Source organism: Stigmatopora argus, chromosome 18, assembly GCF_051989625.1.
Source record: "Stigmatopora argus isolate UIUO_Sarg chromosome 18, RoL_Sarg_1.0, whole genome shotgun sequence".
Lineage (NCBI taxonomy): Eukaryota > Metazoa > Chordata > Actinopteri > Syngnathiformes > Syngnathidae > Stigmatopora > Stigmatopora argus.
This window is the reverse complement of record NC_135404.1, coordinates 1,746,070-1,769,515: the sequence shown is the minus strand read 5'-3', so window position 1 is coordinate 1,769,515 and position 23,446 is coordinate 1,746,070. Positions and strand designations below refer to the sequence as shown.

At 41.6% G+C, this 23,446-nt stretch overlaps 1 protein-coding gene across 2 annotated transcripts in view; it reads left to right on the top strand.

The window, feature by feature from the left end:
- The window catches only part of myo15b (myosin XVB), a 184,074-nt gene that overhangs the window by 60,684 nt on the left and 99,944 nt on the right, over positions 1 to 23,446 (top strand). For both annotated transcript variants that reach the window (XM_077625198.1, XM_077625197.1), the window contains exons 15-24: positions 65 to 229; positions 4,140 to 4,224; positions 4,360 to 4,455; positions 4,561 to 4,702; positions 17,418 to 17,508; positions 17,583 to 17,832; positions 19,413 to 19,519; positions 20,532 to 20,591; positions 20,737 to 20,812; positions 22,399 to 22,514. In XM_077625198.1, coding sequence (XP_077481324.1) covers positions 65 to 229; positions 4,140 to 4,224; positions 4,360 to 4,455; positions 4,561 to 4,702; positions 17,418 to 17,508; positions 17,583 to 17,832; positions 19,413 to 19,519; positions 20,532 to 20,591; positions 20,737 to 20,812; positions 22,399 to 22,514 — 1,188 coding nt within the window. The remainder of the gene's footprint in view (positions 1 to 64; positions 230 to 4,139; positions 4,225 to 4,359; positions 4,456 to 4,560; positions 4,703 to 17,417; positions 17,509 to 17,582; positions 17,833 to 19,412; positions 19,520 to 20,531; positions 20,592 to 20,736; positions 20,813 to 22,398; positions 22,515 to 23,446) is intronic.

The window sequence follows — 23,446 nt, the reverse complement described above, 5'->3', positions numbered from 1 at the left end:
TTTACCAAATCATTATTTTGAATCACAATTGGCTCCAACTCCAGCCTCTGGTTTCTTTCTGTAGGCTCAGCAGATGACAATGCAGGCAATGACTCTGTCCCAGCAGCAAACACAAGAACAGCAGAGGTTGAGGGAACAGGAGAGGAAGCAGAATGAGTGGCAGCAACCTACACTTACATCTTCACCCCAATTCCAATCTACCCAGCAGCATAATTCAATTTTGCCCAAGGTACACAATTACATATCTACCAGAAACTGTGTAAATTAATTGTGTGGCGTAGCAACAGGAAGATGTTCAAGATTGTTCATACTTTCCTTTACTAGTTGTCATTGTCTTTTTAAAAAACTAAATAAATAAAAGGTGTGAGCAGGTGTGGAGGCTGGAAGAAATAATTTAATGAAATGTTTATCGGCCGTGGCTCAAGATGGTGTCCGAGACACTTCGCGTGGCCCATTGGTTAGTTCTTGGAAGTTTGTTACGTTAGTCCAATTAAATAATAATTCTTGGCATTAGAAACATGTATCTAATTTTAAAAATGCAAAACAGTGAATAGTCTCTATAGATTCATAATCATCATGTGAAATTCATCATAAAATATGAAGTCCACACACGATTTACTTTCGCAGGCTGCACAACATGATGTTGTGAGGTGGATGTGACCCCTGAGCCACCACTTTGTCAGCTGTAGTTTTCTATTGTCTGTCAGGACTTTGACATTACTAAGCCCCTCTCCACCTTCAGGGACACTGTTGAAATATGACGAAAGGACGATGCCAATGTCCTCATAATCTCGAGAATGTGTCTGTATTGTTTGAGCTTTTATAGCTTTCCCCCCCACATTATTGTGACCTAAGTTCAATACTATGCCAATGTCTCATAGTTTTAAGAGTTTATATGTATGCATTTTTTTCTAATTTAAGTAAATTTATCTAACTATAGGTGCTGAACTATATTGTGTAATAGAGACAAGACAAACAATTTTTTGGGTTGTTCCTGTCGATTGCAGTGTCAGATAACCCAATGTGTTGCATTATGTCTCGTACAGAGGAGCCAAATATTCATGTCGAGTATATGTAACAGTGGTGTGCCATCAGGGCCTTCATGGCCTTCTCTGCTGGCCTAAGAAATATCTAACTCACAGACTGATGTTAATTATATTTTGTCCATGAATACTTATCAAATAATTCCAAATTGTCTGTTAGCTTCCTTTCATTGCTTTCCCCTGGTTGCACTGCTTCCAGATGTGTGTTTTCATATTGAAGCATTTAACCAATCACCGCCAGGAGTAATTTAGAGTGTTCAACCAGTCTAGCATGCATAATTTTGGTTTGTGGGAGGAAACTGGTACCCGGAGAAAATCCACAAATTCTCGGGGTCACCAAGCGTACTCCACACACCATAAGATTGGAACCCACCCCGAGACTCAATAGTCAATCTCAGAACTGGGTACTCGATGCATCAACCATTGTCCATTGGGCCTGCTATCCCCATAAAGGGCTTCTTAGCTGTTTGTGCATAGGAATGAGCTGGTAATAGCTCTGCTTCTGCTGAGTGTTACCCATTTTATTAATTCTTAGATAGCCCGTCTACATAAAGAATTTTACATTACTCAGAGGTTGATATTTCACAATTTGGAAGTGCTAATGTTGACCATATTCCAGAATTTGTTTTAGAAATAGGAGCCACACTCCATAAGTACCGTATTTTCCCCACTCTAAGGTGCACCTAAAACCTTTTTTCAAAAGCTGACAATGCCCTTTAGAATCCGGTGCGCCTTATATATGGACCAATATTGATCAGCAACAGGTCTCGCAACTACAGTAAGCAGTCGTCGACAATCTCCCCGCTCCTCCTCCCCCCGCCGCATTAGTTGGAGCTGGTGCTTCCTGTATGGCTCTGACCTTTTTTTTTCTGGGTGGATGCCATGCTGGTCCAAAACGTGTCCCAGATATTCAATTTGTTCCTTGTCAAATTCACACTGAGCGTTTTACTCGCAGACCATTTTCTCACAGACGTTTCAGAACATTTTCCAAGTTGCAATTGTGTTCCTCTTTGCAGCACCCGGTGATGAGCAAATCATCACAGTAAACGACTACTGGTAAATCTTTCATGATATTCTCCATAATGCGCTGGAAAATGGAGGGGGCAGAGCTGAGAACAAAAGGAAGCCTATTGTAGACAAACAGTCCTTTGTGTGTGTTGATAGTGGTGTACTTTTTGATTCATCATCTAACAACACCTGCTGATATGCTGCAGTGAGATCTATTTTGGAAAATATTTTACCTCCTTTGAGGGTCGCCAGCAGCTCTTTCAGACGTGGCAGCGGGTACGTGTCTGTCTCGATGGTTTGGTTCACTGACACTTTGTAGTCTCCACACAATCGCATTGATGTATCTCTCTTTAGTACTGGCACTATTGGTGCTGCCCACTCACTGTGCTTCACTGGTGAAATTATGTTTGCATTTTCCAGTCTCTTTAGCTCCTTTTCCACCTTTTCTTTCATGGCAAATGAAAGTGGTCGGTGTTTGCAAAACCTTGGAGAAATCTCCCTCTTCAGCGCAATAGCGGCTTTAATGTCCTTGAGTGTGCCCAGCTCATCCTTGAACACTTCACTGTATTTGTCCAAAATGTCTTTAACAGTTTGCTTTGTCACATTCACATACTTGATGCATTTCCAGTTCAGCTTTAACTGTCTGAGCCAGTTTCTTCCACAGAGGGATGCTCCTTTTCCCTTCACGACTAACAGTGGCATTTCCACTTCTTGATCCTCATATTTTACTTTGGCCATGAACTGTCCCCAAACCATGGACTGCTCCAACCGCTCAATGTATGCGGTCCACGGCTCATTTCCAGGCTTATATTCATCAACCTTGCCGATTTGGGCCATAGTACTCACAAGTACTGACAGTGTCTCTTTTGTCTTTTTCCCTCCGCAATTTATCCTCATCGCCAGTTGTACTGTATTGAAAGAGAGAGCCAGGACACAGTCATCCGTTAATGTCTTTTACTTTGAACCAAGAGTGCAACAATGCAGACACACACATACGCAGGCACCACCGTGCAACAGGTGGACTGAACAAACTTATCCCTAATAGGTTGGAATGCACCACAGGTGTTAAAGGGACTCTGTGGATTCCACATTTTGGCTTGCAGGTTAATGGAGAGGCATATGGACTCATCACATGGTTTTCAAGCCGAAATAACTATGTAAATGTTACACCCTGCATTTGATATTGACACACAGGGGGAAATAATCAGAACAGTGAGATGTTGTTGTAACATAACTTGTTGTATATTTTCCTTTTACAACTTCTCATCTATTCAACAGGGCAAACAATGCAATATCAATAATATAACATCCTTTCTATGACCGTTATAGACACTGTCCACGATAATGGTGGCCGAAGGTAGCATGCTAAATGCTATTCCATGTGCGTAACCCGAGACTCACATTCACACCCGTAATTCAAAAGTAAATAAACATTAATAACCATTATCTCTTTTCTCACACGCTAAACAGTGTATATTACAAACCCCAAACTCAACCAGCCTTTACAACAAACAGCATACCTTGACACACAGGGGGAAATAATCAGAACAGTGAGATGTTTTTGTTTCTTCAATCCAACTTTTACTGTAATGATTCAACAAATCTCCCGTGCCTCAAGCTATTTGCTAAGACATCAATAATCGAATACCGATCTTCTTTAACATGCCACACACTTGTCATATGGATCAAAGGATCAACAATTGAACACCGATACACACATTCAATCCAAACTCGTTGTACCTTCTTTACATGCAATCGTTTATAAATCAAACACTCTAGCATGTCACATAAACATCCAATTAACACGAATAAAAAAAAATAATCGCTTGGCAGCACTAGGGCCACTCCATTGCTTAACGTTGCAATGTATGGACCAGGACGGATATCTCTTTGAGAACTGGCGGTAACAAGACAATACAATGATGTTTGTATTTTTCTTTTACCTGTTGAAAATTATTCAAATTATAATAAACATCCAGTTTACATTTATTTTAAGTGTGTATACATTTTTGGGGACATCCTTTATATCCACACACCAAGACAATGTTTGAGTAGTAAAGTCTGAAATTTTCTTTATTTTATCCTCAGCACTCACAGTGTGGCACCATGGACTTACAAGGGGAAGGCAACCCGCAGTCTTTCAGTGATAAAAGGAGTTTCTTCCACAATATTGGTGAGTAGAACCAAAAATTTGATTTATATTTATAATCTAAATTTTATTATTTCAATTTGCCAAATTTAGATGATTAAACACTAAGCAAGTTTTAAAATAAATTTGGTACCCCGATCTATCACTTTCAACCTCAAGGTGAGTCCAATAACCAAGTTCATCCCTCTACACCATTTAAACATCGAAACCCAGTACCATTACCACGTCCATCACCTTCTCCAACAGCACCAAAGGGTAAGGATTTAAATCAAATGAATCAAAAAAATCCATACATGCTTTTTATTCTAAAATACACAAAACAAACAATTGACTGCAATTTTTTAATTTTCAATATCTTAGTAAGAGAAATCCCAAAGCCTGCAAACACCATGGAAAGTCCAACTACAGCTCCCGTTGCTGAACCGACCTCCAAAATTCGGGAAATCATCAAGATGTTCAACAGTCGACCTCCACCAGAACCAAAACATTTTGAGCCAGTCAGGTGTGGATAATATAAAGAAAAATATCTGACAGCAAAAGTATAGTGGCATTTTTGAAATACAGCATCAAAAACCTCCATTCATCTGGCCATATTTTAGTTCTCTGTGCAAATCTAGTACTTATAGTTTAGGCCATCAGGCTTCTTTTTTTTACATCAGGTGTTTGGTAGTTAGGGGGACAGAAAAGCATCCACCTTTGAAAGAGATCACTCTGTGCCCATATAGATGTGAAACTGCTGACTTATTTGACCCTTACAAGTAATCTTGACATTTTCTTTATTTGCGATGTGCTCAACGGTGATACCCCTCCTCTACCTGAGAGGAGAAACTGTTTGTGCAGTATAAGGTCAACACGCGCTTCATTTGGGGAGGTGTATGCAGACCTCATAAATTGATTGTGTGGAGTTTGGTAAGATTTGCGCTGGAACATGGAGACTGCCTTCTGTCCTGAGCACCCATTTTCATGTGACACCAATGTGCACACACACACACAAACACACACACACACAAACACACACACACACAAACACACACACAAACACACACAAATACACAGTGTATGAAACTGCCCTTTCATGGCAGGCTCACCAAAATAATCTTAGCTAATGAAACTACTGTCTTTGTGAATTAAGATCACCTCTTATTAGGGACCTTCTTTTCACCGAATTCTGTTTGCAAGACACACTGCCGCTGTGCTGGTATGTCTAGATCCGTGCAGAGACTGATCCACCAAATTGTAAAACAAATGCATGTGGCTTGTTCCTATCATGAAAACCCACTCATAGTGCATTTCACGCGAGAACATGTGAATGCAGCCGTGACCGGATGATTCGCCTAAAGACGTTTCGCCGACGGACGTTTGACAGACGGACAGGTCGCCGAATGGATGTTCCGCCGAACGTTCATTCGGCCGAACGGCCGGTCGGCCGAACGTTTATTCGGCCGAATGGACGTTCGGCGGAACGTCCATTCAGCGACCTGTCCATCTGTCAAACGTCCGTCGGCGAAACGTCTTTAGGCGAATCATCCGAGTACCGAATGCAGCGTATAAAATAGGGCCAATTGTCTTTTTTCTGAACAAAAGAAAAAGATTAAAAAAATACATTTCTTTATTTTAACTTATGCCACACAGTAACTGCTGACTAGCAGAAGTGTGAAACTGGAGAGAGGTGTCATGGTGAACATTGTAAGTGGGTGTACTCCATTGGTAGGATGTGAGTTAGAGGCAATTGAGAAGTTCTCCGTTGACTTGGATGAAGAAATTCAGAACATACATAAATGAGAGAGTAGTGATTGGGGAAGACATCAATGGGCGTGTTGGTCAAGGAAATTGAAGAGATGAAGAAGTGATGGGCAGGTTTGGCATTCAGGACAGAGTGTGGTGGACTGGTAAAAAGATGGAAATGGCAATTGTTACACGTTTTCGGAAGAACCTAAAACATAGGGTGACTTAACCCTAACCCTAGAAGGAGATTTATGACTGTAAGGGAGGGTTCTCCAACGCTTTTCCCTTTATGAGGTACTTTTAGACATGCAAAGCTTCTTAAAGCAAATCATGCATCGCAATATTTATCGCTACACTTAATTGTACAGGACAAATGTTTAATGTTTTTTTATTGTTTTGCAAGATTGGGGAATTAGGGTGGTGTTTGGGATATCACACAGGCCTACATATCCAATTTAAAGTTTACTGTAGGATAACTATTTAGGCCTTTATTAAAAAAAGTGAAACTTGTTTACCACCAAAACCCCAAGAAAACATGCCATGTTGAGGGTATAATGAGAGCTTTGCATTGAAGACCCTGACTGCACTGATCATGTCAGACAGTTTTATTCTTGCCTTGCAATTGTATGTTCAGATGGTTAATTACCAATTTCGTCATACGCAGCTGGGTATGATGTTCTTGTCAATCACGTCAGTCAGAAAAGCAAGATTAAGACGCCATTCCGTATTAGACAAAAAGTTGTGTCCTCTCGCGCACTTTCCATAAAGGTCTTAATTTCCCCAACCAAGGACAGAAAGCGCTGCATTATCTTTCCCTGACTAAGCCATCTGACATTCCTATTAAGGAGGATGTCCCCAGACTCCACAGTGCATTCCTCCAAAATTAACTTGAAGATCCTATGCTTCTTTGCCTTTGCCCGAATTGAGTTGATAATCCTAGTGAAAGGTCCCATGTTATGGTCAAAGTCCAGAACCTTTGCCAATATTGCTTGTTGGTGAATACTATAATGCAGTGATAGTTTAGAATCCTAGGAAAGTCCGGGTCATTTTTGCAGTGCTTAATGATGCCAGAATGATGGCCTATCATCGCTGGCGCACCGTCTGTGGGAATAGGCACCGACTTTTCTTCACAAAATAGATTTTTACAACATTACAACTATCTACACCTCTGGTGGCAGTTTTCAATGGAAAAAGAAACTGTTCCTTCATTGAGAAGTCCTCAAACTGCAAGATGGGCTGTAATGCTCGAGTCCACTGATTCATCGCATTGAATGGAATACCACTTGCACCTTTTAATGCCCAATTGTGTCATGGCATCTTCAGACAGTGCAGTAATTTTCCTGGCCACAGTATTAACTCCAAGTTGCATGTCACCAATAGCAGATAAAATATTATCCTTGCTTTTATTGTCCAGAAATAGTGATTCGGCTACTGTAGTCATAGCATCCTTTACAATGACGTCATCTGTGAAGGTCTTTTTGTGCTTTGTTACTGTGCGTACAACGTTAAATAATGCCTCAGTTGCAGTATATGCTCTCTTTGTGGGTTTGGTAAATAAAGATTCTTGTCACTGAATACATAACTTTAGGTCTTTTATCATCTTACAAAGATTTGTACCCACAGTAAAATCCTTGAAAACGTTTCCGTGGGTTGTGGTAAAATGGCGTTCAACGTAGCATCGCTTGCCAAGAGACACACTGGCCCCGCAGATCAGACAAACACACTTGTCGTTGACATTAGTAAAGAGGAATTCAGTTTCCATTCTTGTTGAAAATTATAGGACTTTCGCCGTCGTCATGTGGTACAAGCATCTACGGCGCAAAATTGCGTGAGTGGACTATAGCCTACAACGCTGTTTGATTGGTGGCTGCATGTTTTGATCGACAAATTGCAAGTTTTGTAGGTAAATGGGCGAAATCGGGTAGCAGGCCATTGCTTTTTTATTGGATATATTTATTTGATAAGTATTTTTCGAAGTGTAGTCAAACTTTGCTGCAAAATCTCATTAATATTCGGAACTCCTTCCACGAGCTACCCCGAACTGGATGTAAGGTAATTGTAGAAGAGTGTAGCCAGCCAACATAGGCTAGTGGTGTGTAAGATGACTGATGGTGAAAAAGACGAAGAGGATTAAGATAGAGCCGAGGACATAATGTTGGAACCTGAAGAATGAATTGTGTGATTTGGCTTTCAAAGAAAAGATGAAACCTGTTTTGGTCTAACAAGTGAGGCTCCCAGAACACTGAAATACAACAGCTGGGCTGATCAGGGAGACAGGTAGGAAAGGATGGGATGTTGTCTTTGTAAATGAAAGGAGATAGAGTGACCTGGAACAAGGAGGTACAGAAGTGTATTCAGTAAAGTGGAAAGGACAGATGAGAGTGGATAAAAGTACAGGGAGATGACACCTAAGGCAAAGGTAAAGGTAGCTAAGGCCAAACAAAAACATATGATATGGTGGCATGTATGCCAGCTTGAACAGCAAAGAGGGAGAAATGATTTGTACAGGCTGGCCAAACAGATGGACATAGATGGGCAGAATGTCCAGGAGATTAGAGTGATGCAAGACAGAGATGGTAAGGTGTTGACAGAGGCCAGTAATGTACTAGAAAGATTGGATTGGGTAACTTTATTCATCCCGTATTCGGGAAATTTCATTGTGACAGTAGTAAGAGGGTGAGAATGCAGATACAGGAAAGGCATAGTTAAACATAATTACAAGTTAGACAATACAGTCACAAAGGCAGCAGAACAACAAAGCAAAAGCACAAAGTACAAAGCAAAGTATATGGATCATTAAGAATCACCAAATCAAATCATTAAGACAGAAAAGCAGCAAAAACACAAAATGAGCAAGAGCGGACGGAGCTACCACCATGTTGGTTGCGGTAGCAAAACGGATACAGACTCAAGAAAAAGACGTTGTAGAGTTGGATAAAACTGGAACCACACACAGGAAGTCTTCCACAAGATGGGAAACTTCTGCAGACTGTGACTGAAGTAGAGAATATGCAGAATTACTCTTCCAAGCTTATCCGCACAGTTCCTCAGTAGACTGGAGCTGAAGAATCAACAGTAGCAGAGTAAAATCCCTCGACTCCGTTTCCGGCCTGGTAAGCGCCATACATGCCACATGGAAGATATATTTCGAGGAATTAATGAATGAGGAAAATGAGGTCAAACAGAGGGTAGTGGATGCACCGGTGATGAACCAGGAATTGTTATAGGTTAATAAAGCTTAAGTTGCCCGCCTCATACTATAGAGCAGGGGTCTCAAACTTGCGGCCCGCGGGCCAACTGCGGTCCTCGGGACGATAATTTGCGGCCCCCGTCTTAATATGAAAGATTAATGTTCGTGCGGCCCGTAAGATTGATATGAATGACACTTGTTGTGTTCGGAGCTGAATGAACCAATCACGGTGAGGTATACGGCTCTGGAGGGCGGGACATCGGCCGGGCTGTCCAGTGCCTCGCTCACTCACTCATTCATTCCTCCAATCAGCTGGGCGGAGGAGAAGCCGTGAAGCCGATCACTCTGCTCGGCGCACACACTCCTCCGCTGCTCTCAGCATACAACTGAATGAGGCGCTATGATCCGTGATCCAGCCTGTGTCAGTGTAGCCATCTTCGCGAGCGAAACGGAGAAACGGAGAGCGAAAGTGCGCATGCTCCACAAACCCGCGCGACTGAACGTGAAAGATCAACCCGAGACTCATTCCAAGTGGAAAAACATATTACAGAGCCCCAGAGATGTCTCTTTCAAAGCCTGGCGTGAAGAGAAAGGTCGTTGATGAGCACAGACAGTTTCAAGAAAAGTGGGGAGTGCAATATTTCTTTGTTGAACACAGGGGAACTCCGACGTGTCTCATTTGCACTGAAAAAGTTGCGGTGCACAAGGAATACAATTTGAAACGTCATTATACTACGAGACATGCTGAGGAGTACGAAAAATACCAGGGAGATGAGAGAGCCAACCAGGTTGCCAGTCTTAAAACATGTCTTCTGAGGCAACATGATTTCTTCAAGAAGGCTACCAAAGACAGTAATGCAGCAGTCGAAGCTAGCTACGCCGTTTGTGAGTTGATTGCTAAAGCAGGAAAGCCATTCACAGAAGGTGAATTTATCAAAAAGTGCATATTACAGGCTGCACATATTGTCTGTCCAGAAAAGAAAAGTCTGTTCAACCACATCAGCCTTTCTGCCAACACCGTGGCAGAGCGCATTTCTCACCTGTCAAGTGACATTTATGATCAACTGTGTGAGAAAGCACAATGTTTCAGTGTATATTCAGTGGGTCTTGATGAGACCACAGACATCACAGACACTGCCCAGCTTGCAATATATATCCGTGGTGTTGATGACAATTTTAAAGTAATGGAGGAGTTGCTCACAGTAATTCCAATGCATGGCCAGACCACCGCGAAGGAAATATTTCACCAGCTGTGTGATGCCATTAAGAATGCCGGTTTGCCATGGAAGAGCTTTGTTGGAATAACAACCGATGGAGCCCCATCAATGACAGGGAGGAAGAATGGACTGGTAGCACTTGTTCAAAAAAAACTGGAAGAGGAGGGTGTGGAGGATGCCATAGCTCTGCACTGCATTATACATCAGCAGGCCCTTTGCAGCAGATGCCTGAAGTTTGACAATGTGATGTCTGTCGTTGTGAAATGCGTCAACCAAATCAGATCCAGGGGCTTAAAGCACAGAAGGTTCCGTGCTTTTTTAGAGGAAATTGAGTCAGAATATGGGGATGTGCTCTACTTCACTGAGGTACGTTGGCTCAGCAGGGGAAACGTGTTGAAGAGATTTTTTGAGTTGAGAGCAGAAGTAAAAGACTTCATGGAGATAGACGGGGTTGCTGTTCCTGTGCTAAGTGATCCCAAATGGCTCATGGACTTGGCTTTTCTTGTTGATATCACACATGAGCTTAATGTACTGAACAAGAAGCTACAAGGCCAGGGGCAACTTGTCAGTGCTGCCTATGACAACGTGAGAGCATTCTGCACTAAACTTGTGTTATGGAAAGCCCAGCTCTCTCAGACAAACCTTTGCCATTTCCCAGCATGCAAGGCTCTCGTGGATGCAGGCACACCATTCAGTGGTGAGAAGTATGTTGAGGCCATTTCGAAGCTACAGGAGGAATTTGATCACAGATTTGCAGACTTCAAGACACACAAAGCCACATTTCAAATTTTTGCGGACCCCTTCTCCTTTGATGTGCAAGATGCCCCTCCTGAGCTTCAAATGGAGCTCATTGACCTGCAGTGCAACTCTGCACTCAAAGCCAAGTTCAGGGAGGTGAGTGGAGAAGCAGACAAGCTTGGGCAATTTTTGAGAGAGTTGACCCCCAGCTTCCCTGAACTTTCCCGAATGTTCAAGCGGACCATGTGCCTTTTTGGGAGCACATACTTGTGTGAGAAGCTCTTCTCCACCTTGAACTTCAATAAGTCCAAGTACAGGTCCAGACTTACTGATGAGCATCTTCAAGCTCTACTGAGGGTCTCCACTCTTCCTCCCTCAAGCCAAATGTGACTCAGCTATGTGAGAAGAAGCGCTGCCAGGTCTCTAGCAGCAAGGAGTAGGCAAGAGAAGCCGTGTTCAGAATATTTCATATTCAATGTTCCATTCAAGTTCAGAAAGTTAAAGGTTAAAGAGCTGTTAATACAGACATTTGAAACGGAATAAAAATAATTCATTTTCTCTACTTAGGCAGCCAGTGTATATCTCTCATTATTATTATTATTTTATTTTTGTATTACTGATTGATTGATTTTTTATTCATCTTTAAGTTAATTTATCTAATTCATTATTTTTTGTAAAAAAATAAAGATATTTGATAACGTTGGAATGTTTTATCAGCGCTTTTCTTGTGGAAATCCTGATGCGGCCCAGTCTCACCCAGACTCTGCCTCTAGCGGCCCCCAGGTAAATTGAGTTTGAGACCCCTGCTATAGAGGTTCATTCGCCTGACTTCGGTGCAGGCAGGCACCGTGTGCGGTCGATTGGTCGCCGGTCTTTTGGTCACCGGTCTTTTGGTCGCGGACTTTAGGTCGCCCGGAAGTTTGTTCGTCGTCTTTTGGGTCGCCGGTCTTTTTTGTCGCCGGTCTTTGGTCGCCTGATCGGCTACTGCCATCTAGTGTCAATTTATTAAATAGCAGATGGTGTTTTTATTGAAGCAGTCCAATGAACCTTCATTCTCTCTGGGGAACTTGCAATGTTGAAATACTTTAGATTAGATGGTCATTTTTATCAAACAAATAAAAGTATTAGTATACTTTTAGTTAGACAGTATTTAGATCGTTTCAACAGTATTTAGACTCTAAATACTGTTGAAACGATCTAAATACTGTTGAAACGATCTAAATACTGTTGAAACGATCTAAATATCTAATATCAAAATATCAATAAGAGCACTCATTTAACACATCAATAAGAGCACTCATTTAACACATCAATAAACTCATTTAACACATCGGCTGCTGCCATTGACTGACATAGGCGTCCAATGAACCTTCATTCTCTCTGGGAGAACTTGCAACGTTGAAATACTTTAGATTAGATGGTCATTTTTATCAAACATCAAAATATCAATAAGAGCACTCATTTAACACATCGGATGCTGCCATTGACTGACATAGGCGTCCAATGAACCTTCATTCTCTCTGGGAGAATGAATGGGAGAATCTCTCTTAAGGTAGAAAAATGGTTAAGAATGCCCAGAAAAGTGTTCCAAAAGCGGAGTAATAGTTTTTAAAACAGCATTTAATGATTAAATACAAATACTGGAGCTTTTCAGAAATTAATTGGGGGTGATTTTCCCGGAGGAAAGACAGCTATAAACCTCGACGCGATCAATTGCGACGACCATTTGCGAAAGGGCCTACATTTCACTAAAACGGGGTAAAATACGCACTTATTGATGAAATACAAATACCGGAGCTTATCAGACATGACTACCGGGCTCTGGGGGTGATTTTCCCAGGGAAAGACAGCGATAAAAGTCGGCGCGACCAAATGCGACGACCATTTGCGAAAGGGCCTACATTTCACTAAAATGGGGTAAAATACGCACTTATTGATGAAATACAAATACCGGAGCTTATCAGACATGACTACCGGGCTCTGGGGGTGATTTTCGTGGAAAGACAGCGATAAAAGTCGGCGCGACCAAATGCGACGATATGCGACGATATGCGACCATTCGCAAAAGTGCCAAAAATGCACTAAAATGCACTAAAATCAGCACTTAGTGATGAAATACAAATACTGGAGCTAAAATGACAGTCGATGGCAGCAGCTGATGTGTTAAATGAGTGCTCATATTGATATTTTAATATTAGATATTTAGATCGTTTCAACAGTATTTAGATCGTTTCAACAGTATTTAGATCGTTTCAACAGTATTTAGATCGTTTCAACAGTATTTAGATCGTTTCAACAGTATTTAGATCGTTTCAACAGTATTTAGATCGTTTCAACAGTATTTAGATCGTTTCAACAGTATTTAGATCGTTTCAACAGTATTTAGAGTCTAAATACTGTTGAAACGATCTAAATACTGTCTAACTAAAAGTATACTAATACTTTTATTTGTTTGATAAAAATGACCATCTAATCTAAAGTATTTCAACATTGCAAGTTCCCCAGAGAGAATGAAGGTAGGTAGGTTCATTGGACTGCTTCAATAAAAACACCATCTGCTATTTAATAAATTGACACTAGATGGCAGTAGCCGATCAGGCGACCAAAGACCGGTGACAAAAAAGACCGGCGACCCAAAAGACGACGAACAAACTTCCGGGCGACCTAAAGACCGCGACCTAAAGACCGCGACCAAAAGACCGGTGACCAAAAGACCGGCGACCAATCGACCGCGTACTGGCAGGCACGGGATCGATTCCCGCTGGTGGTGATATGATTGTGAGTTTGGATGGTTGTTTGTCTCCATGTGTGCCCTACGACTGCCTGGCGACCAGTTGAGGGTGCATTCTGGCTTTCGCCCAAAGTCAGCTGGGTTAGGCTCCAACAACCTCCGCAACCCTTTCAAGGATGCGCAGTATGGAAGTATTTGAGCCGGAATGAACTGGACCCCGACACCTTGGATAATGGTAATAGAGTTATCCTCCCTCTTTATTGCAACCTTGCACTCTTTATAGGCTCAGCAAAACAAAGTAACAGCAAAAAATGAAGCATTTGGACTTCGTTTGGACTTGACAAAAACACGTGGCCTACTTAAGATTGGCAGGTCAGCCTGACCCTTTTCAGATAAACAACCGGATGATTTCAGAGACCTGCTTGTGCGGTTACATGACCAGGTTCAAACAGTGGAAATGTACTCAAGTATAGAATATAAAATTGTATGTCATAATGGTCACAAGGCATAATTCCACAATAGAAGATGGGTGAAAAAAAGATTAAGTTAGGCAATAAAGAGGATGAAGAATGAAAAGGCAGTTTGCCCAGATGGCAGACCTGCTGAGCTATGGGAGGGTTTAACAGAGGTAGCTGTAGAGTTTCTAACAGAGTTGTTTAATATATCCTAGAATGGAAGAAGATGCCAAAGGAATGGAGACGTACATGTACTGGGGCCCATCTTCAAGAAAAGGAGAGATGTCCATAGTTTTGGACACTATGCGGCAATAAAGCTGTGGGCAAAGGTGGTTGAGGCTCAACTAAGGTCAGACGTATTTGTGAGCACAAGTATGGCTTTATGCAGAAGAATGTTAAGGGTTAGTTGGGGCGTTAGTTGGTTTTGTTATACCTTTTTTCCATTGTGTCCTGTCTGTGTGCTTTTCACCTCTTGTATCCCTCCAGGCTTCCCTTCCTCTCGTAACCAGCTGCGTGTACTTTGTGATCAACCCTTGTCTGTCTATTTAAACCCCATATGTTTGTTAGTCATTGTCGGATCGTCTGCTATGTTTGCTTCATGCCACGTTGCCATGCTCCATGCCCCATGTTCCTCGTTTCCCCATGTTTTCCTTGTCAGGTTTGAGTTTGTTATTTATTGCTAAGTTATTGTTATTTTCTTGAATAACCTCTTGCCTCAGTTATTAAAGTTTTGTTAGACCACTCCACGTCTTTGTCCCCGTGATTGCTTCCCTGCCAACCACCATGTTCCACGACCGACCGAATTGTGACAAGGAAGAGTACCACAGATGCTACATTTGCTCAAAGCAAATGGAGAAGTAAAAGGAAGGTCAGAAGGAGCTGGATTGTGTCTTTGAATATCTTAAGACAGCCTACGCGAGGGTGCCTCGAGAGGAAGTCTGATGTAGCAGAGGAGTATGTCAGAGTAGTTTAGGACACGTACTTATAACAGTTTTACACTACAGCAGTGAAGTGTACAGTAGTAGTGAAAGAAGAGTGTTGTGTTGAGCTGGAATTTGCACCTGGGGTCAAGTTTGAGCCCCTTTTTATTTTCCTTGGTGATTGCAGATTAGGTGAGATAGGAAGCTCTTTCGAATCCAATATTTGCAGATGGTGTTGTGCTCTGGGGAAGGAAGTAATTTAGAGAAGTGGAGGTCTGCTCTAGAAAAGAGATTAATTAAGTTGAGTATGCGTAAAGCAGAATTCAGTGGTAGGGAATTAATTGGTTCCAGAAGTGGTTTCATAACTTTGATGTTTTGTAAAGGAGAGTCCTATTTTATATTGAATTAATATAATTCAGTCCACAATCTTTGATACTAGACCCTAAACCATTTAAAAATACATATGAAAAAGTATATTAAATGTTGTATGAAATATGTATACAATATAGAACAAAAAAAGCTTAATTTTTAAGCCATTAAAATGAATGAGAAATGCAGTTATTATCCAATGGGGTGCAAGTGGGACTGGCAGTGAACTAAACATACTATAACATCAGCAAAGATGTTGCCAGCTTTGTTAGGTTCTTTACTCATTTATCTTGGAACTCCAAAAACACAACATGGCTATTGTCCACCGACACCACAACACCGAATCAAACAAAAGCAAAAGCATTACGTCCAGCTCTTCAGGACGTCTCTCTCGTCACTCACCCAGTTCAGTCAAGAACAGCATGTAAATACAGCCTCAGCATTAGAACCAGATTCATTACAATAAGAACACGCACGTAAACACACAATTTAACTACTTAAAATTATGTAAGGCAGATTCAGAAAAACTTAAGAAACAACTCCGTGATCAAAAGCACATGAAACAGCAACTCACTGCCAATCGGAGCTGATCACCCATGGTCCCGGGGACGTTAAAAAGTGCTGGAAAACGGGCCTTTGGTTGGTGATTTTCCACTGCTGGTCGCTAACCCGACTGGGATGGAGTGTTCCCAGTGGTGGACCGTCTGGGCCTGCAAGGCCTTCTCTGCTGGCCTAAAAAATATCTGAATCACAGACTGATGTTAATTATGTTTTGTCGATGAATAATTTTTAATAATTCCAAAATGTCTGTCAGCTTCCTTTCATTGCTTTCCCCCTGGTTGCACTGCTTCCAGATGCGTGTTTTCATATTTAAGCATCTAACCAATCACATTTCAGCTATTTTTTGCCAGGGTCAGAAATCTGCCTTGAGGCCTTAACAAACAGTTCTGCAGGCTCTGCTGCATAAAACAAGCGTCGATAAAACTGTTGCTTTAACCAATCAGAATTCGATTTGGCGACACCTAGGCCTTCTCGCAGGCGTAGGGATACGTTATTGCCTTCTCGCAGGCGTAGGGATACGTCATCACTTTCACCAACTATGATTGGCTAGTGATAGCGTGGACTAGCCAGAGCTATCAAACTGTATCTGGAGCGAGCTGCACAAGCAAATATATTGTTGTGTTGATTTAATAGCAGTTTTGTCAACCCGCAATGGCTGAAGGAGGAGAGTAAATGGATTTGTTTGCAGATTTACTGTCAAAGCCATTTTCAAGATGGACTTTTCAAGAAAAAAAGCTGGACATCATTAAGAAAGGTCGGACAACTCCGAAGCAAGCAAGCCTGTCACAACAGGGAACGACCATTTTCAGCACTAAATAAAATATAAATGTATGTCAGAAACACGACAGGACAGGCTCGACTTTCAGCATTAGCTTCGATGGCGATAGAAAAGAAGGAGGAAAGGAAGGAGGATGGATATTGTGTACAGGTAAAAAGAATTTTTCATGTGTAAAATATGGCTATATTCCTAAATAATATTTCAATTGTATGAGGTTATTATTGATGTTTTTTATGTGTCACAGCTGTAGCTGCAGTAGAGGTTTTATAGCCATAAAATAGTTTTTGAGGGTTGGATTGATTCAGACAGCTGAAGGCGTCTGTAGGAAATTCACGGACCGCCGCTGAGTGTCCGTCCATTTGCTGCTAATCATGTTCTTTGGATTTTCTGAATGACATTTGTAGGTAATACTACCTCTGCTGAACTGGTGAAGCCGAAACAAATGTTGAAATAATCCAATACTATGTTCATGATTCAAATTTTCCTTCATCAGAACCAAAATCCTCATGGGCTTACTAACTTTACCTTCACAGAGGTCCCTCAAGGCAGTTTGTGAAAAAGGTAGATCCCAAACAGGAGGCCCTTTCCAAACTGAGACACCAAGCACCAGTACCGCAAAAAAAGGTAAGGAAAGTCGATTTGTTGAACTAAGGAAAAGTATACTATAAATTTGAAAGCTTACACATTGCTAATTGCAGAAAAAGTGTGTCACATCTCTACCAGAGGGTAAGCAATCTCCTCCAGATGGTCCATCCCCACAGTCATCTCCTCCATCCACCACTGGGCCTCGTGTTATATCCAATAGCATGAGGCAGAAGCAGCACTCCCTTGAAGATTTGCTTATCTCACAGCACTTTGGACGATCTTTACCAACTCCCCCTGATTTCCCTCAACCTCTTCTACTTCAAAACATCCCTGACCCACCCACCATGCTTGCCCCATCTCTTAGTGAGTCGACCCAAATTATTAGAATGTTGGTCAGAATCATCTTCTCTCTTCTAGACATGTTTCTCACTAAAGGAGAACCATAAAATTTGATTGATCAGAGCCTGTTTTCAAGAGGCAACTGGCAATGTTTTTATTTTTAATATTGGTTCAAGCTGAAAGTAAAATAGCAATTAACCATAGGTTCAATGAGCATTATTATAGCGTAATTAAGCATAGAATCAGATGCCAATAGCAAATGACATGAAATAAGAATGAAAATATTCAACGCAGTGTTAACTTTAATATGCATGCTTTTCGAATATAATAATAATAATCGGACATAGGCCCTGTCGTCATTATCACAACACAAAAGCCTACTTGTCATCACACGCAGAAACTGCGTGTGACGAAATTGATGGTGCTTCTCCATAAGCTACGTTTAATCGGCAAAAGACCTAATAAGTGTAAGTTACGGACTTGTAATTTGTCATTCCGCTGTTGAGGATACAGGTCGCTTACCTCGCGCTTACCTTTCACTGTCTTCCACTTACCTTTCCTCAGTCAGCTAGTAGGAGGCAGATCACCAACCAAACATCTGTTCATATACCGCAGAGGGGAATGTGTGTTATGTTAGCGCGAGTTTAGATTCCTGATGGATGTGGGGAAAAAACTGTCCTTAAGCCTATTTGTCCGTGCTTTGTGGGACCTATAGCGTCTGCCAGAGGGCAGCAGCTGGAACAGATTGTGACCAGGGTGGTAAGGGTCCCCTATGATGTTCTTGGCTCTGCTGAGGTAACGAGGGCTGGCAATGTCTTCAAGTGAGGGCAGAGAGCAGCCGACAATCCTCTGGGCAGTGTTAATCACTTTCTGCATGGCCTTTTTGTCTGCCGCCGTGCTTCCAGCGTACCACACTGTGATGCCGTACGCCAGGATGCTCTCTACAGTGGTTCTATAGAAGGTTCTCAGAAGATTGGTGCCCAAGTTGTTCTTCCTAAGTACCCTGAGGAAATGGAGTCGTGTCTGAGCCTTCTTCACCACTGCCGTGGTGTTTGTAGACCATGAGAGCTTGTCCGTGACGTGGACCCCCAGGAATTTAAAGGACTGGACCCTGTCTACACATACTCCATTTATGAGGAGTGGGGCCAGATCTGTGCCGTGTTTGCGAAAGTCCAGGATGATTTCTTTAGTTTTCGTGGTGTTCAGTGTGAGATTGTTCACTGAGCCCCACGAAGACAAATTGGTGACCTCATCTCTGTAAGCCGACTCATCCCCTCCTGAGATGAGTCCGACCACAGTGGTGTCGTCAGCGAATTTGATGATGGTGTTAGACTGGTGGGTGGGTGTACAGTCGTACACCCACCCACCAGTCGTAGAATATGGGTAGTAGCCAAAGTAATATGGAAAAATGACAAGGTCAGCATGCAAACTTCACTGCAACGTTTGAGTCATGAGTCAACCTTCAGATTTGGAGGCAAAGATACCAACCACAAGGCCATACCCATTCATGTTCTACTAAATACACTATATTGGTCAGATAGAGACCAAAGGGGAGCTGATGTTCAGTTTGTTTGTTTAATTCACCTCAATTTTCCTCTTCATAGGTGTAATACCAGAGACCATGAGCATTCCATCTCAGCTTTTTCATTATTCTCCTGGCGTTTACTTCTCTTACAACATAGAACCAGCAAAACTCTTTCTGCGTAAAGAGGTGAAATACACACAGAGACACAAACATTCATAAAGGAGCTTAATCTAGTGGCATTTTATCATATTTTATTGTATGTTTTGCGTCAGATTCACACATTAAAGCTCAATGAGTACATAGTTCAGTAATTATAATTTTTTTGTATAAGAAAAATCTCATCTCATCTCATCTCATTCTCTGAACCGCTTTACCCTCAACGGCAATGGAGAACGATGTCAAATGTTGGGAACGTGCAATTTTATCAATATAGAGAAAAAAGGGAACACATACTCTGCCGTCTCGCTCAATTTCAGACTAAATGCATCTACCGTTCGCTCTATCAAGAAAGACCAAGCTAAGTCAGTAAGACGTCTTCTATAAGTTTAGAACCAAACAGCAAAGAGACAGTTACGTCTCATAATAAGACTAGCGTCTGTATCAAAGCTACTTTGACTCTGTGGATAGCCGGCTGCTGAAAGAAGAGCATAGCCTTATATCAACACCCCAAAATACATTTTATTTTATTTAACTTTAGTATGTTATGGGTTTGCCATGGCGACCTTTGATGTTGTTGTTTAGTTCTGGACTCAATTTGAAATAGATTGATTACAAAAAGTCGTCTTTGGGGGAAAAACTAGTCATTTGTTCTGTTCTGTTTGAGCATTTTTTTTAAAGTACCCCCATATTGAATATGATCTGTTGAAATATATTCTTTGGACCCATTCCCCCCCACATAACACAGTAACGCAACTGGCTTTGAGAGTCAAAAGTAAATTAACTGACTTTCGAGATGTATCAAGAGGACGGGACCAATTTACTAGGACCAATTAAAATACTATTGTCATCGTGACTGACAGCAAAAGAGGATGTCAAGTAAAGTAGAGCAAATAAAGGATAAAAGCAAAATAGACTCACCAAAATATAATGTCTCACTATTTTTGTACTGGTTAAAATAGGATTCTCAACAAACTGATGGAGTTTTCTTCATACTACAATCAAATAATAAAAAAATGCGTTCAACTATTTCCGTTTTCAGGTGTTTTATCCCAAAGATACCTTCAACCAACCCTATCTCCTCAATCTTTTATATCAACAGGTTAGTGCAGAATCATCTGATATAACCGTTTATAAATATGTTCTTTGTTGTGTCTCTCTAGTTATGCCTATCGATGTATAGTTATTATGAGATACGCCGGGCATCTGAATTGTTGTTGATTCCATATGAGCTTCTTTTTTTAAAGATTTTGAGAGACACACACTCTGATTACTGCATGAGAATAAGCAGAGAGGAGAGAAGGAAGATGAAAGATCTGTTAGGTAAGTTTCTTCCTGGTCAGGCATCATGAAATTACAGAGTTCACTATCAATGAACGCAATCCGGGTCTGAAACAAGACATAAAAATAAAAAATAAAAGTGGAAGTAAAAATTGAAGTTCACATGCCCAACATATGATTTTAACTGAACGCCAGAGTAAGTCTTAAAGAAAGAGATTTTAAAAAAATGCTCATGACTCACATAGATCCATAACTGTTGAAATTGTACCACAAAAATAATTTATGTAACGTTGCCATCAGCTTTCCTTCAAAATGATGACATCATAAGATACAGGAGCCACCAGAATCTTGGATTTAATGTGTGCTTGGTCTCTGCTTGAAGGGTTTTCATTCCAAAATCTTCATCCTAATACTACTCACTTCCTAAACTATCGTACGCCTTAACCCGTGCAGTTGCTGCTTGAACTTCCTTTTCTGCCTGTATCTGCAGTAACTTTATTCATACCTTCTATCTTATTGGCCCCTTGCTCTTTTCCGCTCAACTTTTGGTAGCCTGGCTGCTTCTTCTACTTTTATAGCCGCATCTGCTACCTTCAATTTGCTTTTTAGTTTATGTATCTTTGCTTGTTTAGTCTGGATATCTTTAACTGCCTTAGCCCTACTTCTGCACCTAAATGCTGACTAGAACGAGTTAAGGAAATGGAACTTGGTTGGAGTTGAGATTGGTCTGTGATGACAGTCTCCATGTCTGTATGGCCAAATACAGATCCATGCTCTTCCTTGCTTAGTGCCATTCTAACACTTAGTTTTTCTAACTCTTCATTGTATTGTTCTTTAGGCATCTGCTTTCAGATATTAACAAGGGTAGTTATCTCTTCAGTTGAAGTTTTATTTTATTGGGGATCATAGGTGTCATAGCCTATGCTATATGTCTTAGATCAATTTCCCCAAAAAGTTCCATTTTGGTTTCATCTGACCATAACACAGTCCTCTTCTGGATCATCCAAATGCTCTCTAGCGAACTGCAGACGGGCCTGGATGTGCACTGACGTCAGCACGTCTGGCAGTGCAGGATTTGAGTCCCTGGCGGGGCACTGTGTTATCGATAGTAGCCTTTGTTACTGTGGTCCCATCTCTGTGTAGGTCATTTACTAGGTCCCCTCACGTGGTTCTGGGATTTTTGCTCACCGTTCTTGTTATCATTTTGACAGAGGGTTCGTCGTGACCGGCTTGATCTGGGAAACGTGGAAGGTGGGGTGGATGCGGAGGGGCGGTGGGAGCTTGAGGCGCACGGCACATGGGTTTATTATCCGTTCGATTTTGTAGGGGCCGATGAAGCGGGGAGACAGCTTCCGGGACTTGGTCTTTAAGGGAAGATCACGGGTGGACAGCCAAACCTCTTGACCCACGACGTAGGTTGGTGCAGGGGCACGACGGCGGTTGGCCTGCCCTTGGGCACGGTTGGAAGCAAGCTGAAGATTTTTTTTTATTTTACACTAAAGTAGGGTTCGGTGAATGTGCATATGAAACATGTGGGGTTTGGTAGCTCCAACAAGGTTAAGAACCACTGCACTAGGTAGTCTGTAACCTTCGTAAAAAAAGTAATTTTTGATATTTGTGCTTCATAGCTAATATTAATGTGGGAACGATGAGCACCACCCAGGATGACAGCATAAAGAAAAGGATTGTCATTGCTGCTCGAGACAACTGGAAAAACTACTTTTCACGGCTATTTCCTGTTAAGGTAAACATTTAATAATTACGTATCCTTAGAGATAATCTGTTCAATATCATTGAATTGTACTATTTAAAAGTGGCGGCCCGGTGGTGCAAGTGGTTGTTGGCCTCACAGCTCTGGGGTCCTGGGTTCAAATCCAGGTCACATCCACCTGCGTGGAGTTTTCATGTTCTCCCTGGGCCTCCGTGGGCTTCCTCCGGGTACTCCGGTTTCCTCCCACATTCCAAAAACATGCATGGGAGGCTGATTGGACACTCTAAATTGCCCCTATGCATGGTATGAATGTGCATGGTTCTCTCCTTGTGCCCTGCGATCGGCTGGCCACCGATTCAGGGTGTCCGCCTCTGGCCCGGAGACAGCTGTGATTTGCTAAGCAGTTTTCAACACTTTGGACGAGTCCTTGGTTGCTCAAAATACAGAACCGGTGTTAATCCAAGAACTAGCCTAGATCGATGGAAAACACGCGGAAACTATATAAAAATACAGGTCTCTGCGCCTTGAAAGATTTATTTAATTTTTAGCTGCTCAACGGGAGCAATAAATAAGGTAAAGGTGGAACCTTTTCCAGTCTAAGTACTAATATAGTGGTACCTGTACTTACAAAATTAAGTTGTTCCAGAAGTGGTTTCTTCACTTACCGTATTTTCTCGGATTTTAGCCGCCTCCGCTTATAAGCTGTACACTTAAAATTGCTTTAAAATCGTTTAATTTTACAATTACTCTCGTATAGGACGCCCCCTAATTCACAATTTCACAACAAAAATCTTTTCAAGTCGTATTTCTAAGATACTGTATGAATCTAAAGGATTGTCTGCTGGATTGCACGTTACTTGGGTCAATATTATAAGGAATGCCTGTCTTTGTAAATGCAAAATATAAAATTATTCAATTTGAAAATGGAAAAAAACTTTTTTGAGGAGAACCTGATGCTTTTTAAT